The sequence below is a fragment of the Lepisosteus platostomus genome, chromosome 14, assembly GCF_059453375.1.
Source record: "Lepisosteus platostomus isolate fLepPlt1 chromosome 14, fLepPlt1.hap1, whole genome shotgun sequence".
NCBI lineage: Eukaryota > Metazoa > Chordata > Actinopteri > Semionotiformes > Lepisosteidae > Lepisosteus > Lepisosteus platostomus.
In genome coordinates this window covers 1702513-1721546 of record NC_142624.1, presented here as the reverse complement: position 1 = coordinate 1721546, position 19034 = coordinate 1702513, and the positions used below count along the sequence as shown (strand labels likewise).

The following is a 19034-nucleotide window of genomic DNA, read 5'->3' as shown; positions in this document are numbered from 1 at the left end:
GACCCAGCAAACCCGTCCCGGACAGAACCGAAGCAGAGGGACTGGAGTGCAGACAGGCTGCCAGCAGTGAAGTTTATTAACCTCAAATGTCATCATTTCCAGTTCTCTTTACAAAGCATTTACAGAAGGCATCCCCGTAGCGTCCACGAGTTCATAAATAAATAGAGAAGAGGGACGCGTGTCACACAGAGGCACCACACAGATCGATCGACCGATTGACGATTAGGGTCTGGTAACGGCGGGGGGTCCCTGGGCTCAGGCTCGTGTCCGGGAGCGTCTGACCTCACCTCCCTGCGGCTCGCGGTGCCCATCGCCACCGGTGTGGCCAGGCCGGACGGGAGAGGAGGTCAGAGGTCGAGCCCTCCGTCCAATCAGGCTCCAGGTCGGCAGAGGAGTGGAAGCGAGATGGCGAGGCCGAAACAGAAACCGAGATCGGGAGTGTGAGCGGGGGGTGGGGGGCGGGGGACGGGGGGGCTCGCCCGGTGGACACGTCGACCTGGACGGAGGTTCGACAGAGTTTCCCAGCAGGCTCTCTGCTCAGTCCTCCCCCCAGCGGAGGGGCTGCCCTACGCCGACAGCGATCGGCCCTCGGCCTCGCGGGACCAGCGGGGGCTCGGATACAGATCCCCGCTGCAGAGCGGGCCGATCCAGCTCGGTTCTCACCTGCTGCAGGCTCTCCGGCCAATTCTACTGATGAAATGCAAAAGCAAAACGTACTCCGGTCCATCTCCACGCCGACCGGGCATCTGCCTGGGAATGTGGAAATTTGGGAACGCTTCCGAAAACCGGGTGGGATCCGGCTTCAGAACCAGAGCCCTGCAGCAGGTAAAACCCGGACCGGCCCAGGCTGCTTTGCAAGAGGAGCTCCTGTTCCCGGCGCTAAGACTGGGAAGTGGTGGGAATCCCCCCCCCCCAGGGCCCGCGGATTCACGGACGCCCTCACTCGTCGTCGATCAGCTTCTCGGCGCCGTTCTCCGCCTGCCCGGAGACGCCGTGGCCCGCTCGGCCTCCCTCCTCCTCGCCGCCCCCTTCCTCCTCCTCCTCCTCCTCCTCGGCGTAGGGGTCTCTCTGGCCCCCGTAGTTGATCATGGTGCGGGACAGGTCCACCTCGATGGGGAAGACGTCGGCCTCCTTCAGCACGGCGTAGCACTCGTCGTAGTAGCGGGACATCCCGGAGACGAAGCGCTGCAGCTGGAACACGATGTCCTGGACTGCAGACACAGGGGCGCAGGGTTACTGCAGCACGGGGCTCTCAGGGGTGAGCACAGGACTTACTGACAGAGTCACTGCGGCACTCACTGTCCTCACAGAGTCACTGCGGCACTCACTGTCCTCACAGAGTCACTGCGGCACTCACTGTCCTCACAGAGTCACTGCGGCACTCACTGTCCTCACACAGTCACTGCGGCACTCACTGTCCTCACACAGTCACTGCGACACTGAGCTCCTGTCCCGACAGACAGAGTCACTGCGGTACTAACTGTCCTCACAGAGTCAGTGAGACACTGAGCTCCTGTCCCGACAGACAGAGTCAGTGAGACACTGAGCTCCTGTCCCGACAGACAGAGTCAGTGAGACACCGAGCTCCTGTCCCGACAGACAGAGTCAGTGAGACACCGAGCTCCTGTCCTGTTCTCGGAGGGATACACTGTAGACTCACTGCAATACCGAGCTACTGTTCTGACAGACAGAAGGACAGGCGGACGGACAGACGGACAGACGGACAGACGGACCGTGCTTCTGGTCCAGCAGCTCGATCTTCTCCAGCACGTCCTTCCTCATCTTGGCGAAGCGTGCGCGGGCCTCCTGGCGGCAGCGCAGGATGAGCCGGTACTCGTAGTTGCCTGTGCTGACGCGGTACAGGGGCTCCCCCAGCGCCTGAGGTCAGAGGCAGAGTCACGGTTAACGCTGACAGGGCAGTCCGAGACAGTGCGGGCTGGACTGGACTGACTTTACTGTGAGCTGGATTAGTTATTGACTCTGACAGGGCAGTCTGAGACAGTATGGGCTGGACTGGACTGACTTTACTGTGAGCTGGATTAGTTATTGACTCTGACAGGGCAGTCCGAGACAGTGCGGGCTGGACTGGACTGACTTTACTGTGAGCTGGATTAGTTATTGACTCTGACAGGGCAGTCCGAGACAGTCCGGGCTGGACCGGACTGACTTTACTGTGAGCTGGATTAGTTATTGACTCTGACAGGGCAGCCTGAGACAGTCCGGGCTGGACTGGACTGACTTTACTGTGAGCTGGATTAGTAATTGACTCTGACAGGGCAGTCCGAGACAGTCCGAGCTGGACTGGACTGACTTTACTGTGAGCTGGATTAGTTATTGACTCTGACAGGGCAGTCCGAGACAGTCCGGGCTGGACTGGACTGACTTTACTGTGAGCTGGATTAGTTATTGACTCTGACAGGGCAGTCCGAGACAGTCCGGGCTGGACTGGACTGACTTTACTGTGAGCTGGATTAGTTATTGACTCTGACAGGGCAGTCTGAGACAGTCCAGGCTGGACTAGAGTGACTTTACTGTGAGCTGGATTAGTTATTGACTCTGACAGGGCAGTCTGAGACAGTCCAGGCTGGACTAGAGTGACTTTACTGTGAGCTGGATTAGTTATTGACTCTGACAGGGCAGTCTGAGACAGTCCGGGCTGGACTGGACTGACTTTACTGTGAGCTGGATTAGTTATTGACTCTGACAGGGCAGTCCGAGACAGTCCAGGCTGGACTGGACAGACTTTACTGTGAGCTGGATTAGTTATTGACTCTGACAGGGCAGTCTGTGACAGTCCAGGCTGGACTAGAGTGACTTTACTGTGAGCTGGATTAGTTATTGACTCTGACAGGGCAGTCTGAGACAGTCCGGGCTGGACTGGACAGACTTTACTGTGAGCTGGATTAGTTATTGACTCTGACAGGGCAGTCCGAGACAGTCCGGGCTGGACTGGACTGACTTTACTGTGAGCTGGATTAATTATTGACTCTGACAGGGCAGTCCGAGACAGTCCGGGCTGGACTGGACAGACTTTACTGTGAGCTGGATTAGTTATTGACTCTGACAGGGCAGTCTGAGACAGTCCGGGCTGGACTGGACTGACTTTACTGTGAGCTGGATTAGTTATTGACTCTGACAGGGCAGTCCGAGACAGTCCGAGCTGGACTGGACTGACTTTACTGTGAGCTGGATTAGTTATTGACTCTGACAGGGCAGTCTGAGACAGTCCGGGCTGGACCGGACAGGACCAGGCTGACGGGTCTCAGCAGCAGGGCCAGGCACAGCCGCAGCAGGGCAGTAACACTCACGATGCAGCTGTATTCCTCATCGTCCATCTCCTTCACCTTCAGGCAGTAGGACTGAAACAGACAAAGGGCTCGATCAGACTCTGGCCTGCGTCCGTCCGTCTGTGGGGATCTGCTGAGCCTGTGCAGTGTGTGGGTCTGACCGCACACGAGCGCAGGGTGTGCGTGCGTGCGTGCGTGCGTGCGTGCGTGCGTTGAAGCACTCTGTCCTGGAAGGTGTGTGTGTGCCTGTCTATCAGTGCAGTCTTTACACTGTGGTGAACTGTAATGTGCGCTGTCACCGACCCTCCATCCCCAGTGCTGGTGACAGTCTTTTAAGGATCTGTTATACATGACATGACGACGAAGTTCGAGTGCGGAGCTGTCTCAGCGCGTGTTTATCGACAGGTTGACAATGTTTCGGGTGTGGAGCCTCCTTCAGCTCTGTTACTGCCAAAACATATGTTACACACCCGAAGGGGGCTCCACACCTGAAACATTCTGTCTCCCTTCTTTTCAGCGTGGAATAAACTTTCACCTGTTCCTTCATGCGGTTCTGCGATCATATTCTGGATACTGTAATATTACGTAATGCAGCTCATTAAGAAACCGTGCAGCAGTCAGAAATCACGGTAAGAAAGACAGACATAATGAATTCGACCTGTTCCGCTACCATAATGGTCACACATAGCGCCGGGTCACTAAGAGAACCAGCTCACCAGGTACTCGAACTTGACGTCCAGGTACTTGCGGATGGTCAGCTTGGTGTCGGGGATGGCCTTGTGCAGGTAGGTGTTCAGGTCGTGCAGCATCTGCGGGGGGCCGGAGAGAGAGGGGGAGGGGTGAGGACGGCTCCGCCCAGTCGACCCGTTTCACTCCGGCTCGCTCCGGGCTTTCCCGACATTCCTTAAATAGCCGGAGCGCTCCACGCCCCCTCGCCCCCCGTGCGTGTCGAACCCGTGGCCGGGTGAGCTGATCGCTCAGAGCAACAGGGGGCTGCCCGGCCCTCTCCCCTCTCCGTAAGAAACTGCTCTGTGGAGGCCCCCGCCTGTACTCTTCCTTCATCTCTTAACTCCCACCCCCCACCCCCGCCGAGCGCCGAGAGAGCAGCTGGGTCTCGAACCCGCGGCTTGACCCTCACCGGCTTGATGGTCTTCAGCAGCTTGATGCCGAACTTCTCGATGTTGCGGTGCGCCTCGGCGAACTTCACGAAGGCCTCGCTGGCCGCCGCCTGGGGCTCCCGCACCCCGATCACCGAGAACACGTCCCCGAACGCTGGGGGGGGGGGGGAGAGGCAGGGTGAGAGGGCAGGCGCGTCCGGTCCAGGCCCTGGGGAGAACCGGGCCCTGGGGAGAACCGGACTGGACCTCCTTTCAGCTTTAAGCGAGCGCGACAGTTCGGGGCAAGAAACGGGGCGCGGTGGTTCCCCAGGTGTGGGTCTGGGACTTGGGACAGCAGAGTCAGCGAGAGGGCTGGGCGGGTTGAGGTCAGGCAGGGTCGAGTGGGCAGGTGGACAACGTACCTCGGTGTGTCTGGGACAGCTCGAAGAAAGCCCTGAGCAGCCTCTTGGTGTGCTCCATCAGCCCTGGGGACACGGACAGAGAGAGATGGTCACAGGGCTGAGCACACCGCGGCCCGGGTCAGAATCAGTCACAGAGTTGAGCACTGCCATCCAGGTCAGCACAGAGAGAGACAGGCACAGCACTGAGACTCTGCTGCTCTCTTACCTTTGTAAAGCTCGGCTGTTTTCTCCAGCTCCTCCAGTCTCTTCACCAGCCCGTCTGTAATCACAGAAAAGCAGTCACTCTGTCACTCCATCTCCCTATCACCGTCAAGAACCCCGTCCAAACAAAATTCACTCTGCTGTCTCCCGCAGACAGAGACCCGGGAGCAGAAGACAAAGAGAATAAATGAGAGCTGACAGCTGGTGGAGAAGGAGTGGACAGGGCGTCTGGACCGAGGGCAGGAGTATGCACGGAGTGAGGCGTTGGCAACAGGTTCGAACAGGTAGGAGTGTAGCAGGCACAGGTCCTGGTGTTGAGCAGGGAGTAGAGACCAGCAGTCAGGCATGGAGTGGGATGGAGGGACAGGGAGTGAAGGGAACAGAAAAGGAGGAAGAGAAGCGTGAACGGGGCAGACAGCAGTGTGCAGGGGTCAGAGGTCAGGGCTGGAAGGGACAGAGGGACCGCAGTCGGGCCGCAGCCCCGGAGTGTCTCACCGTTGCACAGGATGGCTCTGCTCAGCCCCAGGGCGTCGGCCGTCCCCGAGCTCATGTTCTCCACCAGCCGGTGCTTCACCTTCTTCAGCACTGCAACACAGCACAGCGCGGGCCTCAACACAGCGCGGCGCGGGCCTCAACACAGAGCGGGCCTCAACACAGCGCGGCGCGGGCCTCAACACGGCGCGGGCCTCAACACGGCGCGGGCCTCAACACGGCGCGGGCCTCAACACAGCACAGCGTGGGCCTCAACACAGCACAGCGTGGGCCTCAACACAGCACAGCGTGGGCCTCAACACAGAGCGGGCCTTAACACAGCACAGCACAGGCCTCAACACAGAGCGGGCCTGAACACAGCACAGCCTGGCGGGGGCCTGAACACGGCGCGGGTCTGAACACAACAATAGAAGCCTGCTGGCGACAGAGCAGCACAGGCCTGAGCACTGTACCTATGTCCAGCGATTTGCCTTGCTTGGGGTCGGCCTGCAGCTTGTTGTAGTGGATGTTGACTTCACCCTGCGGGGGGGAGGGGAGAGGGGAGAGAGGGGCGATGAGGACTCTGCGTGTTTCGCTCCCATGCGCATGAAATTAACTTCTTTTTCCCTCTGACTGTTTTCTGGGAAGTGGGAAAATCTCTCCAGCACCACTTATCGTGTCCCAGCGCTGCCCCACAGAGCCCTTTGTCTTTGCACAGCAGGGCCGCCTGAGTGAAGCACACTGCTCCAGGGGATACAGCTGTGCCCCAGCCAGTACGTGAATCAGCATCTTCCCAGGTCCCAGCTCAGACTCCAACACGGCTGAGAACCTGCAGTACGAGCTAATCCTTTAATACAGGCAGCACGGGCGCCCCTGATGTCCCTTTCATACCACAGAGCCAGATCACAGTGTCAGCAGACACTGTACTGTATCAATGGGGCATAATCCTCAGTGCCTGGCTACTACCGTAATTATCAGAGTAGAGGGGCCTCGTCCGTTCTCACGCAGTGCCACTGTGTCTTCTGTTTTCTAGTACCCATCCCAGGACGCGGTGCGTTACGGTAGAGAGGGCAGCTGGCTTTGGAAAAGCCCAGAGACAGGGTGTTAGTCTGTCTGGACCCCCGCAGAGAGAGCAGGACTCTTCATCCGCACAACTGAAGTGTCTGAAGACCACAGGCAGGAGCCCGGTAAGTTCATGTCTTTTATTTCCCTCAGTGGTGATTATTAACAGGTCAGCTCAGAGCACACGCTAATGGAAAAATGAATGCAGCTGACGTTCTGTGTGAATATGAACTAGTTTTTATTTTCGAACTCCAAGTTACAGGGTTGTTCTGATATTTTGTAGCGAATCAGGTGAATTCCTGATGTAGCTGTGGCAGTGAGCTCTCTCTGTAGGGCGAGGAGCAGAGGGCTGGGCTGCTGGTTCTCAGTGGTCAGCAGCTCTAATCCAGTGATCTGCTCCTGCACACTGGCGGGGCACAGACACTGAGCACAGACATGGGGGTCACTGCTGCCTGTTTCTGGGCACGTCTGCTCTCCTCTTCTCCTCCCCCCTCCCTCACTGTGTCTCTCCCCTCCCTCACTGTTCCTCTACCTCAATCTTTCAATCTTTCTCTCCCCACCTCACTGTGTCTCTCTCCCCCCTCCCTCACTCTGTGTGTCTCTTTGTTCTTGTAATCCAGAGGAAATGTTGGCGCGGGTGATGGTCAAAGGTATCTGCTCCCAGAATCCCTCCCGGACTCTCCCATCTCCCATTTCTCCTTCCTTCCCACCCCCCTTCCTCCTCCCTCCTCTTCCCCTCGGTCTCTCACCCTGCCTGCCAAGACCCTTCCTCCTGACCTCTGACCCCTGTCATTGACCCTTGACCCTGACCAGAAGCTTGACTCTGATTGGTACCATGGCCCCCCACCTTGATCCTGACCTTGACCCTTGACCCCGATTGGTATCCTGACCATGACCCTTGACCCTGGCCAGTACCTTGACAGCCTGGATCATCTTGGCCACCTCCACCTTGGTCTTGCCCTTCACCGGCTTGCCGTTGACCCCGGTGATCTCGTCTCCCGCCGCCAGCGTGCCGTCCAGCGCCGCCGGCGTGTTGTCGAACACCTGAGGGGGCGAGGGGCAGAGCCGTGACAGGCTGGATGACAGGTAACAGAGCCACAGCGGCGGTGCCCGGCCCCTCACGACACAGCTGGGTGAGACCCTCTAATTAACAGAGGATGCACGTCTTTACACAAAGGGTGGAGGGTGCCTGGAACAAGCTAGCCAGCCATGCTGTTGAAGCTGATACCTTGGCTTGTGTGTGGGGTACCTGCACTGCGTACAGACAGGGGCAGTACTGTAGAGTGTGGGGTACCTGCACTGCGTACAGACAGGGGCAGTACTGGAGAGTGTGGGGTACCTGCACTGCGTACAGACAGGGGCAGTACTGGAGAGTGTGGGGTACCTGCACTGCGTACAGATAGGGGCAGTACTGTAGAGTGTGGGGTACCTGCACTGCGTACAGACAGGGGCAGTACTGTAGAGTGTGGGGTACCTGCACAGTGTACAGATAGGGGCAGTACTGTAGAGTGTGGGGTACCTGCACAGTGTACAGACAGGGGCAGTACTGTAGAGTGTGGGGTACCTGCACAGTGTACAGATAGGGGCAGTACTGTAGAGTGTGGGGTACCTGCACAGTGTACAGACGGTACTGTAGAGAGTGGGGTACCTGCACTGTTTACACACAGTACTGTAGAGTGTGGGGTACCTGCACTGCGTACAGACAGGGGCAGTACTGTAGAGTGTGGGGTACCTGCACTGTGTACACACAGTGCTGTAGAGTGTGGGGTACCTGCACTGTGTACACACAGTACTGTAGAGTGTGGGGTACCTGCACTGCGTACAGACAGGGGCAGTACTGTAGAGTGTGGGGTACCTGCACTGTGTACACACAGTACTGTAGAGTGTGGGGTACCTGCACAGTGTACAGACGGTACTGTAGAGAGTGGGGTACCTGCACTGTGTACACACAGTACTGTAGAGTGTGGGGTACCTGCACTGCGTACAGACAGGGGCAGTACTGTAGAGTGTGGGGTACCTGCACTGTGTACACACAGTGCTGTAGAGTGTGGGGTACCTGCACTATGTACAGACAGGGGCAGTACTGGGCTCCCCCTCCAATGCTGATCCCAATCAGGTTCTGAGAGTCCTTCTTCAGGGTGACTGTGCCCGGGACGGTGGGGATCCCCCTGTGGGAACAACAGATATTGACGACCCCCCCTTCAGAGCTGTCAGGGAGGCTGCTGTAGGCCTGCTTCCCAGCATCAGGGCCAGTGAGCAGCAGCCTGGGGCCCAGTCTGAGCCAAGGAGGCAGAATGTGTTGAACAGCGCTGTTTATTTTTCTCGAAATATTAACGCAGCCACAGCAAAACACGTGACCATCTGCAATGAAGCCGTGCCTAGATAACGAGAATGATATCTCACAAGAGTTTCTACAGTTCTTTTGGTTCATGTCCTCCTGCAGGGAGATTTCTAGGGGTTACATATCAGCAAAATAAGCAGTGTCTCAAATTAAGGAAATTATTTCAAACTCACTAACAGCAAATGGAGACCAGGGCAATGACAAAATATGCATTTATAGTACTAGAAAGTAAAAAAAGTAATGAGAATGAGCAGATTTTTTGTACTACAATAAAATGTCCTCCATTGTTTAGCAGAACTTCCAGATGACTTTTTGCTGGAATCGAGTATATGCAAATTTAAGGCAAAACTGGTAACACGTCATGCCTCCTCCGGAGCGCTGGAATGACGAGCGCAGCTCTGTTCGCCGGTGTGCCTACATGCCAGGAGCAGATTCCAGACAGGAGGAGACATTCCTGCTCCGGAATGGGTCCGGGAGAGTGAGCACACGTGTTCCTGGGTGAGAAGCATCGTCCTGCACTGAGGGGCTGACGGAACCGATCCCCGCCAGCCGTGATCCGGACAAGCTGCCCAGTCAGGCTGCCGAAGCCTTGTTACATATCCTTGTTTCTCAGGGGAAACAGACGGACAAGATCTTTGGATCAATAACTTGCAAATGAGCTAACAACCTAGGAAATAGAGCTTCACCCAGGCCTCAGGTTCTGTCTGGCACTGTAACACCTGAGAGACAGGTGTGCTGAGGGGCTCGTGAGGCAGCTTCAGCCTACATTTCAACCAAACGGCAACGTCCTGTTTCAAACCAGAAAGTGCCAAATGCAACTGTTTCAGGTCTCCTTCCACCCTGTTCATCTGAGCAGGGGACAGGACAGTCACCAGAACCGGGACCAGAGTCTCCCAGGACCCGCGAGAGGTCCTGACCAGAGTCTCCCAGAAGCTGAGAGGTCCTGACACAGACAGCAGTACAGAAACACCAGACTCGTGTGTCTTTTTTGTCGACTGGGGTTCCCCTCCAGTGTTCTCTCACCCCACACACCCCCCAGCACCCGAGTCACTCACAGCTTGTCCTCCTCCAGTTCGTACTCCATGTCTGTGAACATCCCAGGCCTGCTCAGTCCCGGGAAAGCGCGCCCTGGTGGAGAGAGAGGCAGGGGAGACAAAAACCGGACAAGACCTTTACTCACACTCCCTCAGGTACAACGAGCAGGGGGCACAAGAGGAAACTGTCTGGAGGAGCATTCAAAATAACCGAGAACAGGAGGAGCTTCTTTACACAAAGAGTGGTGGGAGCGTGGAACAAGCTTCCCATCTATGCTGTTGAAGTCATAATCCTGATTTATTTCAAGAGGTGATGAACTGGATGAGGTCTTGGGATCCATTAACTGCGCAAGGGGGCCTTTTCATGTTCTGTTGCAACCATCCTGAATTATTTGAATAACGGCATGTGTGTCAGAGGCTGGTTTGCACAGATCGCCTAGAGACGCCGCTGGCTGGAAGCCCCTGGGTCCCAGTGTTTGATGCACAGGAGTAAGGAAGCGTGCTGTACCCCAACACGCAGGCGTTCAAACCCGGCTCAGCGCGGAACAGGGCGCCCCCTAGCGCCTCCGCGCTGTAACGCGACACCTGTCAGGAGCGGCGCTGGAGCCGGGTGTCGACAGATCCGTGCAGATCCTCGGGAGCTGCTGTGACAACGGGATGATCCATTCGCACTGTTGCCTGGACACAAATGAGATGCGAGCGACAGGAACACCCAGCGGGTCTGACCGCGCCGGCCCACCTGATCGCTTATCGACAGTGCGGTGTCCCCTGATCGATTACGGACAGTGCAGCGTCCTGACAGCTGACATCGTTTCACTGTGCCTATCACACCCTTACCGTCAACCGCTTGGAGGGAGAGATGTATAGTTTTTTTGATGCAATCGCATCATTTGCAGTTCGACCACCGGACGAGTGTATCTAGCCAGGCGATGTGTATGCAGACGCATATACATAAATAATTACCCACAGAATTAACATCGGCGATAATACTGGAATTCTCTTACCTTTTAGGTTTCAGGCGCGCCCGAGGCAAACGAGTGTGTTTATTCGTCCCAATTTTCCACACAGGTTATCCCCCTCTCCTGATTCATCGACACGTCAATCCCTTCTTCCTCCGTCCACCTGCATCTACCGACACAGGTTGGGCTCTGTTTGTTTAAACGCGTCACTTCCGGACCAACACCGGAAAAACCCACATCCTCCGCCTGCTCCCTCCAGCATCCCACAATTCCACTCTCTCTCCCCCCCCACAGTCGTCTAGCCTCCAAAGGGTGACCTCTGCTGTTGCAAGGTGGTATTACACCCGGAGTGTTTTTAAAATGTATTACTACAGAAATGAAAATACAGCAATTACGGCCAATTAATCTAGACACACGCGCACTTGAAGTAGGCTCCACAGCCGAAATAAATCTTCACCTGTTCCTACATATAGACACTGAAAAACAACAATAAAAAACAACATCAAATGAGTAAAGCTAGAACATTGTCCACTTTGTGAGCGTTACGTTCTAGGTGGAAGAGGGGTATCTGGTAGGTTCTGCATCTACAAGAAGCTAAAGGTGAGTTTGACAGGTGTCAATCTGAAGAAATCACAGACTCCAATCCAGTTGCATGTCTGGTTCTGGTGAACACTTCCAATCTTAGCAGAGGTCAAGAAGGGGAATTCTAACATCTGGGGTAGGAAATGTGATAATATAAACACATCTGGAAAAAGCACGACTGAGAGAACTTTCCCCTTCATCAGAGGGCAAGGACATTCTGATGATAGAGATGATGAGTCTCTCGTCAGGGCAAGATCGCGTGCAGTTTTCTTCCCAGCCCGCCAAAAACTCAAGACAATCATTTTAAAATACCTAACAACATCTATCCTCGAGAGGAATTCCCAAGAGAAAGGCTTAACTGTGACTGTGGCGCCTGGAGCACCGATGAGGAAGACAGCTGGGCTGCGCACAGCAAGGGACAGCAGGCGTCAGTGTTCCCGAGCTGTGTGGAGAATCAGGCGGGACGTCTGAATCTCTCAGCGCCATGGAGGGCTGTTAGACCTGCTTTCCCCACCTGCTCCTGCTCTGCTGCTGCGGTAACCCGCTCATCTGCGCGCGGACAAGGGCATCGTTCGAAATGTCCTGGCGCCTGGTTACACCGATCGATGATAGATGAGGGATGACTTGTCGATGAAAAGTTTTTCAGCGTGTATTGGACACTGGTCTGGTTTAGGGTTGCCTCCCGGTATCCTGATCCCGGGGCAGCTGGTGACAGGGAAGGGTTTTCCGGTCGTTCCCAAACTTCAAACGGATTGCGCGAGGACGAGCTCACAAGCCTCTGGTGTGCAAACTCACCCTTCAGATCCGGGATGAATGAAAACAGAGGAAAACGTAAAGCTATGGCTTTGCCAAGTACTGTAAAAGCCAGCCAGACTCACACACGGAGACACATGCTGCACACTGGGCACTGTGGGCCAACCTGCCCTGATCTGTCATTACTAACCACCAGCGCTGGGCTGGGCGTGGGGGCAGGGCTGTCTGGTCAGCAGAAGATGGTGATGGGTGAGTCAGCAGTCAGCTGGTACAGCCTGGCACAGCCTGGCACAGCCTGATTCACAGGCATTGTCTGAAGTTGCTGGGGGGGTGTGAATTGATTTTTCAATCACACCCACTCTCTCTCTCTATCGCTCTCTGGCTCTTTGGCTCATATCGACCTCTGCCTTACGGGAGGCTGCTGTGAAAAGTCACACGCAGGCGCCTGTACCCTGTGTGAATGAAGAAAGTCAAACCGTCTGGCAATGTGACAGCGTGTTAGTCAGTCAGTGAGTCAGTCTGGAGGTGTGTCAGTCAGTCTGGCAGTGTGACAGTGTGTTAGTCAGTCAGAGTGGTTGTCTGACAGTGTATCAGATACTCAGTGTGTTAGTCAGTGTGTCAGTCAGTCTGACAGTGTGTTAATCAGTCAGTGTGTCAGTCTAGGGGAGTGTCAGTCAGTCAGTCTGACAGTGTGACAGTCTGTCAATGCCCAGTTCATCTGTTGGTTTGCCCGTTGATGGGCGTTTCCCAGTGCTCCCAGTCTCCCTGTCCATCGCCAGCTTGAGACCGTGAGTCTGAGAGTCACTGCTCTGTGCTGAGGGACAGCAGAGCAGGAACTACACACCCAGAGGCTCAGTGACCCTTGTCCTGTAATTGCTGAGGTCTGTTAATAAATGACTGGGGGAGAGGCAGGGAAGAGGTTCAGGAGATACACTGAGAGAGAGAGAGAGAGCACCTCTGCAGATCGCTCTCCTGCTTGAAGAAGTGCAACAGTCTTCATTCCTCTCTCTCCCACAGAGGACATCAGCACAAACGGCCCTTCTTGACTCTGGATCCGAGACCACAGCATGTCGGTAAGCGCCTATACCAATCCTCTACGTGCACATTACAGCCGGCTCGGTGTACTTGGCGGTCTCCCATTGTGATAGATAGATCCTTTATTGATCCCGTGAGGGAAATTCTCAGACTTTCGGAGACACAGGCCATACACTCACACCCCACTCAGTATTGATGGAACGGAAGTGGAAACAGTCACCAGCTTTAGGTTTTTGGGAGTTCACATCTCTAAAGATCTAACCTGGACTGTGAACACTGACTCTATCATGAAGAAGGCTCAGCAGCGCCTTTATTTCTTGAGGTGCCTCAAGCGATGGGGGATGCCAATACATGTGTTGGTGAACTTCTACCGCTGCACCATCGAGAGCGTCCTCGCCAACGGGATCACCGTGTGGTATGGCAACACCTCTTCGCGAGAAAGAAAGGCACTGCAGAGAATGATCAATATGGCCCAGAAGATCATCGGCTGCGGTCTCACCGAGATTAAACAGCTTTATGAGGACCGCTGCCGTGGTAGAATTCTGGCCATCACAGAGGACAGTCACCACCCCGGGCATGAGCTCTTCACCCCACTGCCCTCAGGCAAGAGATATAAGAGCATACGGACACTTACCACTAGATTCTTCAATAACTTCTATCCACAAGCAGTGAGACTGGCAAACATATTTAGCCATCCCCCTCGAACCACACCTACACCATCACCATCTACCTCTTTATGATTTCTTATCTATTGCACATCTCAAGTCATTGTTTACACGTCTGTATTGTTTACATTCAAACTGTCTACATGTTTACTTGCACATTGTCTACTGTTTGTTTGTACATTGTCTTGATGCACTGTTTGCACTTTGTTTTGTTTTTTACACTTGTTTTACAATCGAGAGACTTTCTGTAAGAAAGAATTCCATTGTACCAGTACCGGTTACATATGGCAATAAAGTTCAAGTTCAAGAAATCGCCCATGATATGGCCTTGCACGCCCAGCTGTAGTGTTGGTGAAGAGACACAGGCTGTGTGGAACTGGCAGGACCCTTTCTGAAGCCTGAGGAGCACAGGCCTGTGTCTGTGTCTCCTAGAAAAGGGTCTTTTCCAGCATGACGCAGCACAGCAGTGCTTCTCAAAACAGGGCCTCCGGCATTAGGGAAAAGAGCAGGAACTGCGCAGGACAGCTTCTGAGCCACTGGAGGTCACCCTGCCTCTACTGGTTGTCATTCCAGCTGAGCTCTGGTCCCCCAGTGGTGCTTGATGACTCAGTTAAGAGAGATCAGATCCCTTTATTGGCCCTGTACAATTTCTTGCATTAGGAATGTGTCTTTTCACAGACCCCAGCTTGCTCTCCATGAGACACACAGACAGGGAGAGAAGCTGGGGGTCAGAGCACAGGGTCAGCTGTTGTACAGCACCCCTGGAGCAGCTGGGGTGAAGGGCCTTGCTCAGGGGCCAAACGGAGTAGGATTCCTCTGCTGGCCACAGGATTCGAACCGGCAACCTTCCAGCACCCAGCACAGATCCTCAGCCACAGAGCCAACCCAGTTGATCTGCTGGCTTGTATTTAAGCCTTTTATTGAACTTTTTTGTTTTTTTCCCATCAGTCCCGAATGTCAGAAATACCCGACTTCAGGGGCACTGCTTCTGACAGCCCCGCACACAGGAGTTCTTGATGTCTCTCCAGAATTTGCTGGCTGTTATTTTTTATTAGAAATGCTTTTAATTGTTTAATTTGATTGGTAACTGTGTGTCTGAACCCCCGGCAGGAGTTTGAGGTGAAGAACATGGAGCTGAGGCCTGGGGACAAGCTGAAGATCAAGGGGAAGATACTGGAGGATGCAGAGAGGTGAGCAGGTGTTATAGATTATTATTAACTGTCTAGAGTTCTGTTCTCCATAAAAACATTACAGACTTTCCTGCTGGCTATAACAATAGCTCTAGGGATCTTCACTTGAATTAAACACGATACAGTGCCCTTAGGTCAGTGATCTTACAGTAATAACACACTGTCAAGTGATCTCACACTGCAGTCTCACTGTACTGCCACTGGTGTCCAGTCCAGTGATCTCACACTGTAAACACACTGTACAGTCACTGGAGTCCAGTCCAGTGATCTCACACTGCAATCACACTGTACAGTCACTGGAGTCCAGTCCAGTGATCTCACACTGCAGTCTCACTGTACAGTCACTGGAGTCCAGTCCAGTGATCTCACACTGCAGTCTCACTGTACAGTCACTGGAGTCCAGTCCAGTGATCTCACACTGCAGTCTCACTGTACTGCCACTGGTGTCCAGTCCAGTGATCTCACACTGTAGACACACTGTACAGTCACTGGAGTCCAGTCCAGTGATCTCACACTGCAATCACACTGTACAGTCACTGGAGTCCAGTCCAGTGATCTCACACTGCAGTCTCACTGTACAGTCACTGGTGTTCAGTCCAGTGATCTCACACTGCAATCACACTGTACAGTCACTGGAGTCCAGTCCAGTGATCTCACACTGCAGTCTCACTGTACAGTCACTGGAGTCCAGTCCAGTGATCTCACACTGCAGTCTCACTGTACAGTCACTGGAGTCCAGTCCAGTGATCTCACACTGCAGTCTCACTGTACAGTCACTGGAGTCCAGTCCAGTGATCTCACACTGTAGACACACTGTACAGTCACTGTAGTCCAGTCCAGTAATGTCACACTTCAGTCTCACTGTACAGTGACTACAGTCTAGTAGTCCTACATTAAGTCAGAGAGTGGACAGGAGAAGATCCTGATGTGCAGGAGTGATTCCCAGCTCCATGTGAGTGACAGATACAAGCCCATCACCACCTCTCCTCCTCCAGGTTCCAGATTGACCTGGGGCGTGGTCCAGAGGACCTGGCCCTGCACTTTAACCCCCGTTTCCATGACGGCGCGGACGGCGAGGTCATCGTGTGCAACTCGAAGCGCGAGGGCAGCTGGGGCTCGGAGCAGAGGGACCGGACTTTCCCCTTTCAGAAGGGGGCGGAGGTCAAGGTGAGAGAGTGCGGCCCCCCCCCGGCCCGTCAGGCAGTCTGCCTCGCGGCCCAGTCTCCTCTCCCAGCACCCCTCGCTCTCGCCATCACTCTCCCTGAGAGACACTCCCGGGAGTGACGGGGTCTGCCCTCACCCCCCAGTCTCCCCGCCAGTCCCCAGCCATGGCCACTGACCCCTCTCTCTTGCTTCACTGTCCCTGATGGGATATTTGATTTGCAGGCAGGTGAAGGCATGACAAGAGGGACGATTGAGTGGCTCTGTGGCTCAGGATCTGTGCCTGGGGCTGGAAGGTTGCCTGTTCAAATCCTGCGGCTGGCAGAGAAATCCTACTCCATTGGGCCCCTGAGCAAGGCCCTCAACCCCAACTGCTCCAGGGGTGCTGTATAAATGGCTGACCCTGCGCTCTGACCCCCAGCTTCTCTCCCTGTCTGTGTGTCTCATGGAGAGCAAGCTGGGGTCTGGGAAAACACAAATTCCTAATGCAAGAAATTGAATAGGGCCTATAAAGTGATCTGATCTTAAATACATTTAACACACAATCCATTTAACAGTTGTGTGGTGAAAAAGAACATAAAAATATATAAAGTAAATGTATAGTCATAGTAAATGTGAGAATAAAAGATGACAAGTTCTATTGTTCTTGAATTAGGGCAGCTCAAATCTACACCCAGATGGAAATTCACTGTGCCAGGGTGTGGTCCTGACAGTCAGTGATTGAACTGGCCTTCTGCACTATTGCTTGACGTAGCTGTCTGAATGCCTCTGTCCCTGTCGATACCAGCTGAAGTGACGCACCATTCCTAACCCTCGCTCTCTGTCGCCCTCTGCCACAGCTGACCGTGAAGGTGACGGGGCAGGGGTTCGAGGTGGAGCTGCCGGACGGTCGGGAGCTGTTTTTCCCTGACCACCTGGGACTGGACACGCTGACCTACATCAGGGTCAGAGGTCACTTCAAGGTCACCTCCTTCAAGTTCAGCTGAGCTGCTCAATAAACTGCTGCTGAGAGTCAGGCCCCTGGTGTCTGTGTGTTGGGGTGGAGTGGGGTCTGTGTGTGGGTGTGGAGTGGGGTGGGTCTCTCCAGTGTCTGTGTGTTGGGGTGGGTCTCTCTGGTGTCTGTGTGTGGGTGTGGGGTGGGGTGGGTATCTGGTTTCTTGTGTGAATGGCTTTCAGCTTAAGCTATTGGACAAAAGATCTTATATTTCCCTCTGGAAGGCACTGGAACATGAGGGATTCATGCTGAGGTGTCCAGGTCCTACAGCTATAAAGCAGGTCCAGATCACCACCCCTCTCCACCATGCCTGACGGTGGGTATGAGGTTTGTTAGGTGACACACAGTGTTTGGTTTGCACCAAATATGTCATTTTGCATTATGACCAAATAACCCCACTTTGGTCTCATCTGTCCAGAGGACATTGTTCCAGAAGCCTTGTGGCTCATCCAGGTGCTGTTTTGTAAACCTCAGCTGTGCAGCAGTGTTCTTTGTGCAGAGAAGGGTTTCTCCTGGATGCTTGTTCAGTCTTTTCCTAATGGCAGAATCATGAACTCTAATGCCTACTGTATTGACAGAGGCCCGTAGATCCCTGGATGTAGCTCTGAGGGTTTTCTGTGATCTCTAGGAGCATCACACAGTCTGCTCTTGGGGTGAATTTGCAGGGATGCAAATAGAAAGCTTCTGAATGCTGGCTGACATTTTTGTCAAATAATATCAAAATCAAATCTGTGTGCGTTATTTGTGATGAGGTAACATTTATCTACCTTTAGGACTTGGTGAGGACTAGGTTAAGGTCAGATGTGTCTTAACATGCAAAACTATAGAACTTTAAGGGGTATACTTTTTCATAACACTGTATAATGTTTACCACTGTGCCTCCAAGCCCTTAATACAGTGGTTTTCAATCCTTGTCCTGGGGACTTGCTGGTGTCAGCTGGTTTTCCTTCCAGATGAGCTCTTGGGTATTTCAGTGACATGATGAATGATTGTTGCAGGCTGGTTTTCGAGCCGATCGTTGACCAACTGACTTGTTAAAGGTCTCTATTACTGTAAATAGACACACTGGGTGTTGATTAATTGAGATGACTGTCAAAGGGATTTGAGGGTACATTTCACATGAGTATGGTCAAATCAGTATTGCCTCTCATCAGTGTTTTATGTGTCCAGATTGTTCAGTCCACTGTAGTTAAGGGTGGGGTGTGTCACAGTGTCACCTGAGGCTGGTATCCAGACTGGGATGCTGGAGATGTGACTCAGCAGCGCTAATCATCACACTGTCTGCCAATAACAGCAATCATTTCTCACCAATTTCCTTTGTTAAAACTCCTTGAGGCCCAGTCTATAGGTGACCCCACTGTGTATCAGTTCATAACTGCAACAGTTTAAAGTCTTAACACAAAACAGTTAGGATGTCTTTCAGCATCCAATCTTTTCTTACTCCATATACCTGCCGGGCGTGTCAGAGTAAATGAGTTTAAAGGAAAGGCCCTGCTGTTTAATCTTGCAGCCCACCACCTCAAGACCTGAGGCAAGATCATCAGCATTTACCAAATTAGCTACAGTGCTTACGAATTTTAAACATTTTAAACAAAACTTGAATCTTCAAACAGATCACTTTAATGATTAATAAACCATACAGAAACAAGAGTTCCGGGTGAGATTTTAAATTCTCACATGGAAATATCTCAGATGCAGTAAACCTGGATTTCTGTTGGTACCATTTGCCTAGTAGACTCAGACTTTCACTTTATTGGCCAAGTAAGCTTTCACTTACAAG

At 53.6% G+C, this 19034-nt stretch overlaps 2 protein-coding genes across 6 annotated transcripts; one reads left to right on the top strand and one right to left on the bottom strand.

Annotated features, from left to right (window-relative positions):
* Window positions 1-47: 47 nt before the first annotated feature.
* pick1 (protein interacting with prkca 1) lies at window positions 48-11103 on the bottom strand. Its single transcript, XM_088607032.1, has 13 exons — window positions 10920-11103; window positions 9937-10009; window positions 8597-8708; window positions 7456-7584; window positions 5952-6018; window positions 5503-5592; window positions 5012-5065; window positions 4807-4869; window positions 4426-4559; window positions 4004-4096; window positions 3309-3359; window positions 1734-1878; window positions 48-1211 (listed from the first exon to the last, which is right to left on the bottom strand). Exons 2-13 carry the CDS (start codon window positions 9975-9977, stop codon window positions 940-942), a joined length of 1251 nt encoding a protein of 416 aa, XP_088463158.1. The 5' UTR covers window positions 9978-10009; window positions 10920-11103; the 3' UTR covers window positions 48-939.
* LOC148648624 (galectin-2-like) lies at window positions 6546-17271 on the top strand. 5 transcript variants are annotated; one of them, XM_088607172.1, is made up of 6 exons: window positions 6565-6665; window positions 7549-7626; window positions 13227-13282; window positions 15020-15099; window positions 16095-16266; window positions 17100-17271. In XM_088607172.1, the coding sequence occupies exons 3-6, from the start codon at window positions 13277-13279 to the stop codon at window positions 17244-17246; spliced, it is 405 nt and encodes a 134-aa protein (XP_088463298.1). In that variant the 5' UTR covers window positions 6565-6665; window positions 7549-7626; window positions 13227-13276; the 3' UTR covers window positions 17247-17271. The 5 variants fall into 5 exon arrangements, with proteins under 5 accessions (XP_088463296.1, XP_088463298.1, XP_088463295.1 ...); XM_088607170.1 differs by lacking the exon at window positions 7549-7626 and having other exon boundaries at window positions 6546-6665; XM_088607169.1 differs by lacking the exon at window positions 6565-6665 and having other exon boundaries at window positions 7491-7626.
* The last annotated feature ends 1763 nt before the right edge of the window (window positions 17272-19034 follow it).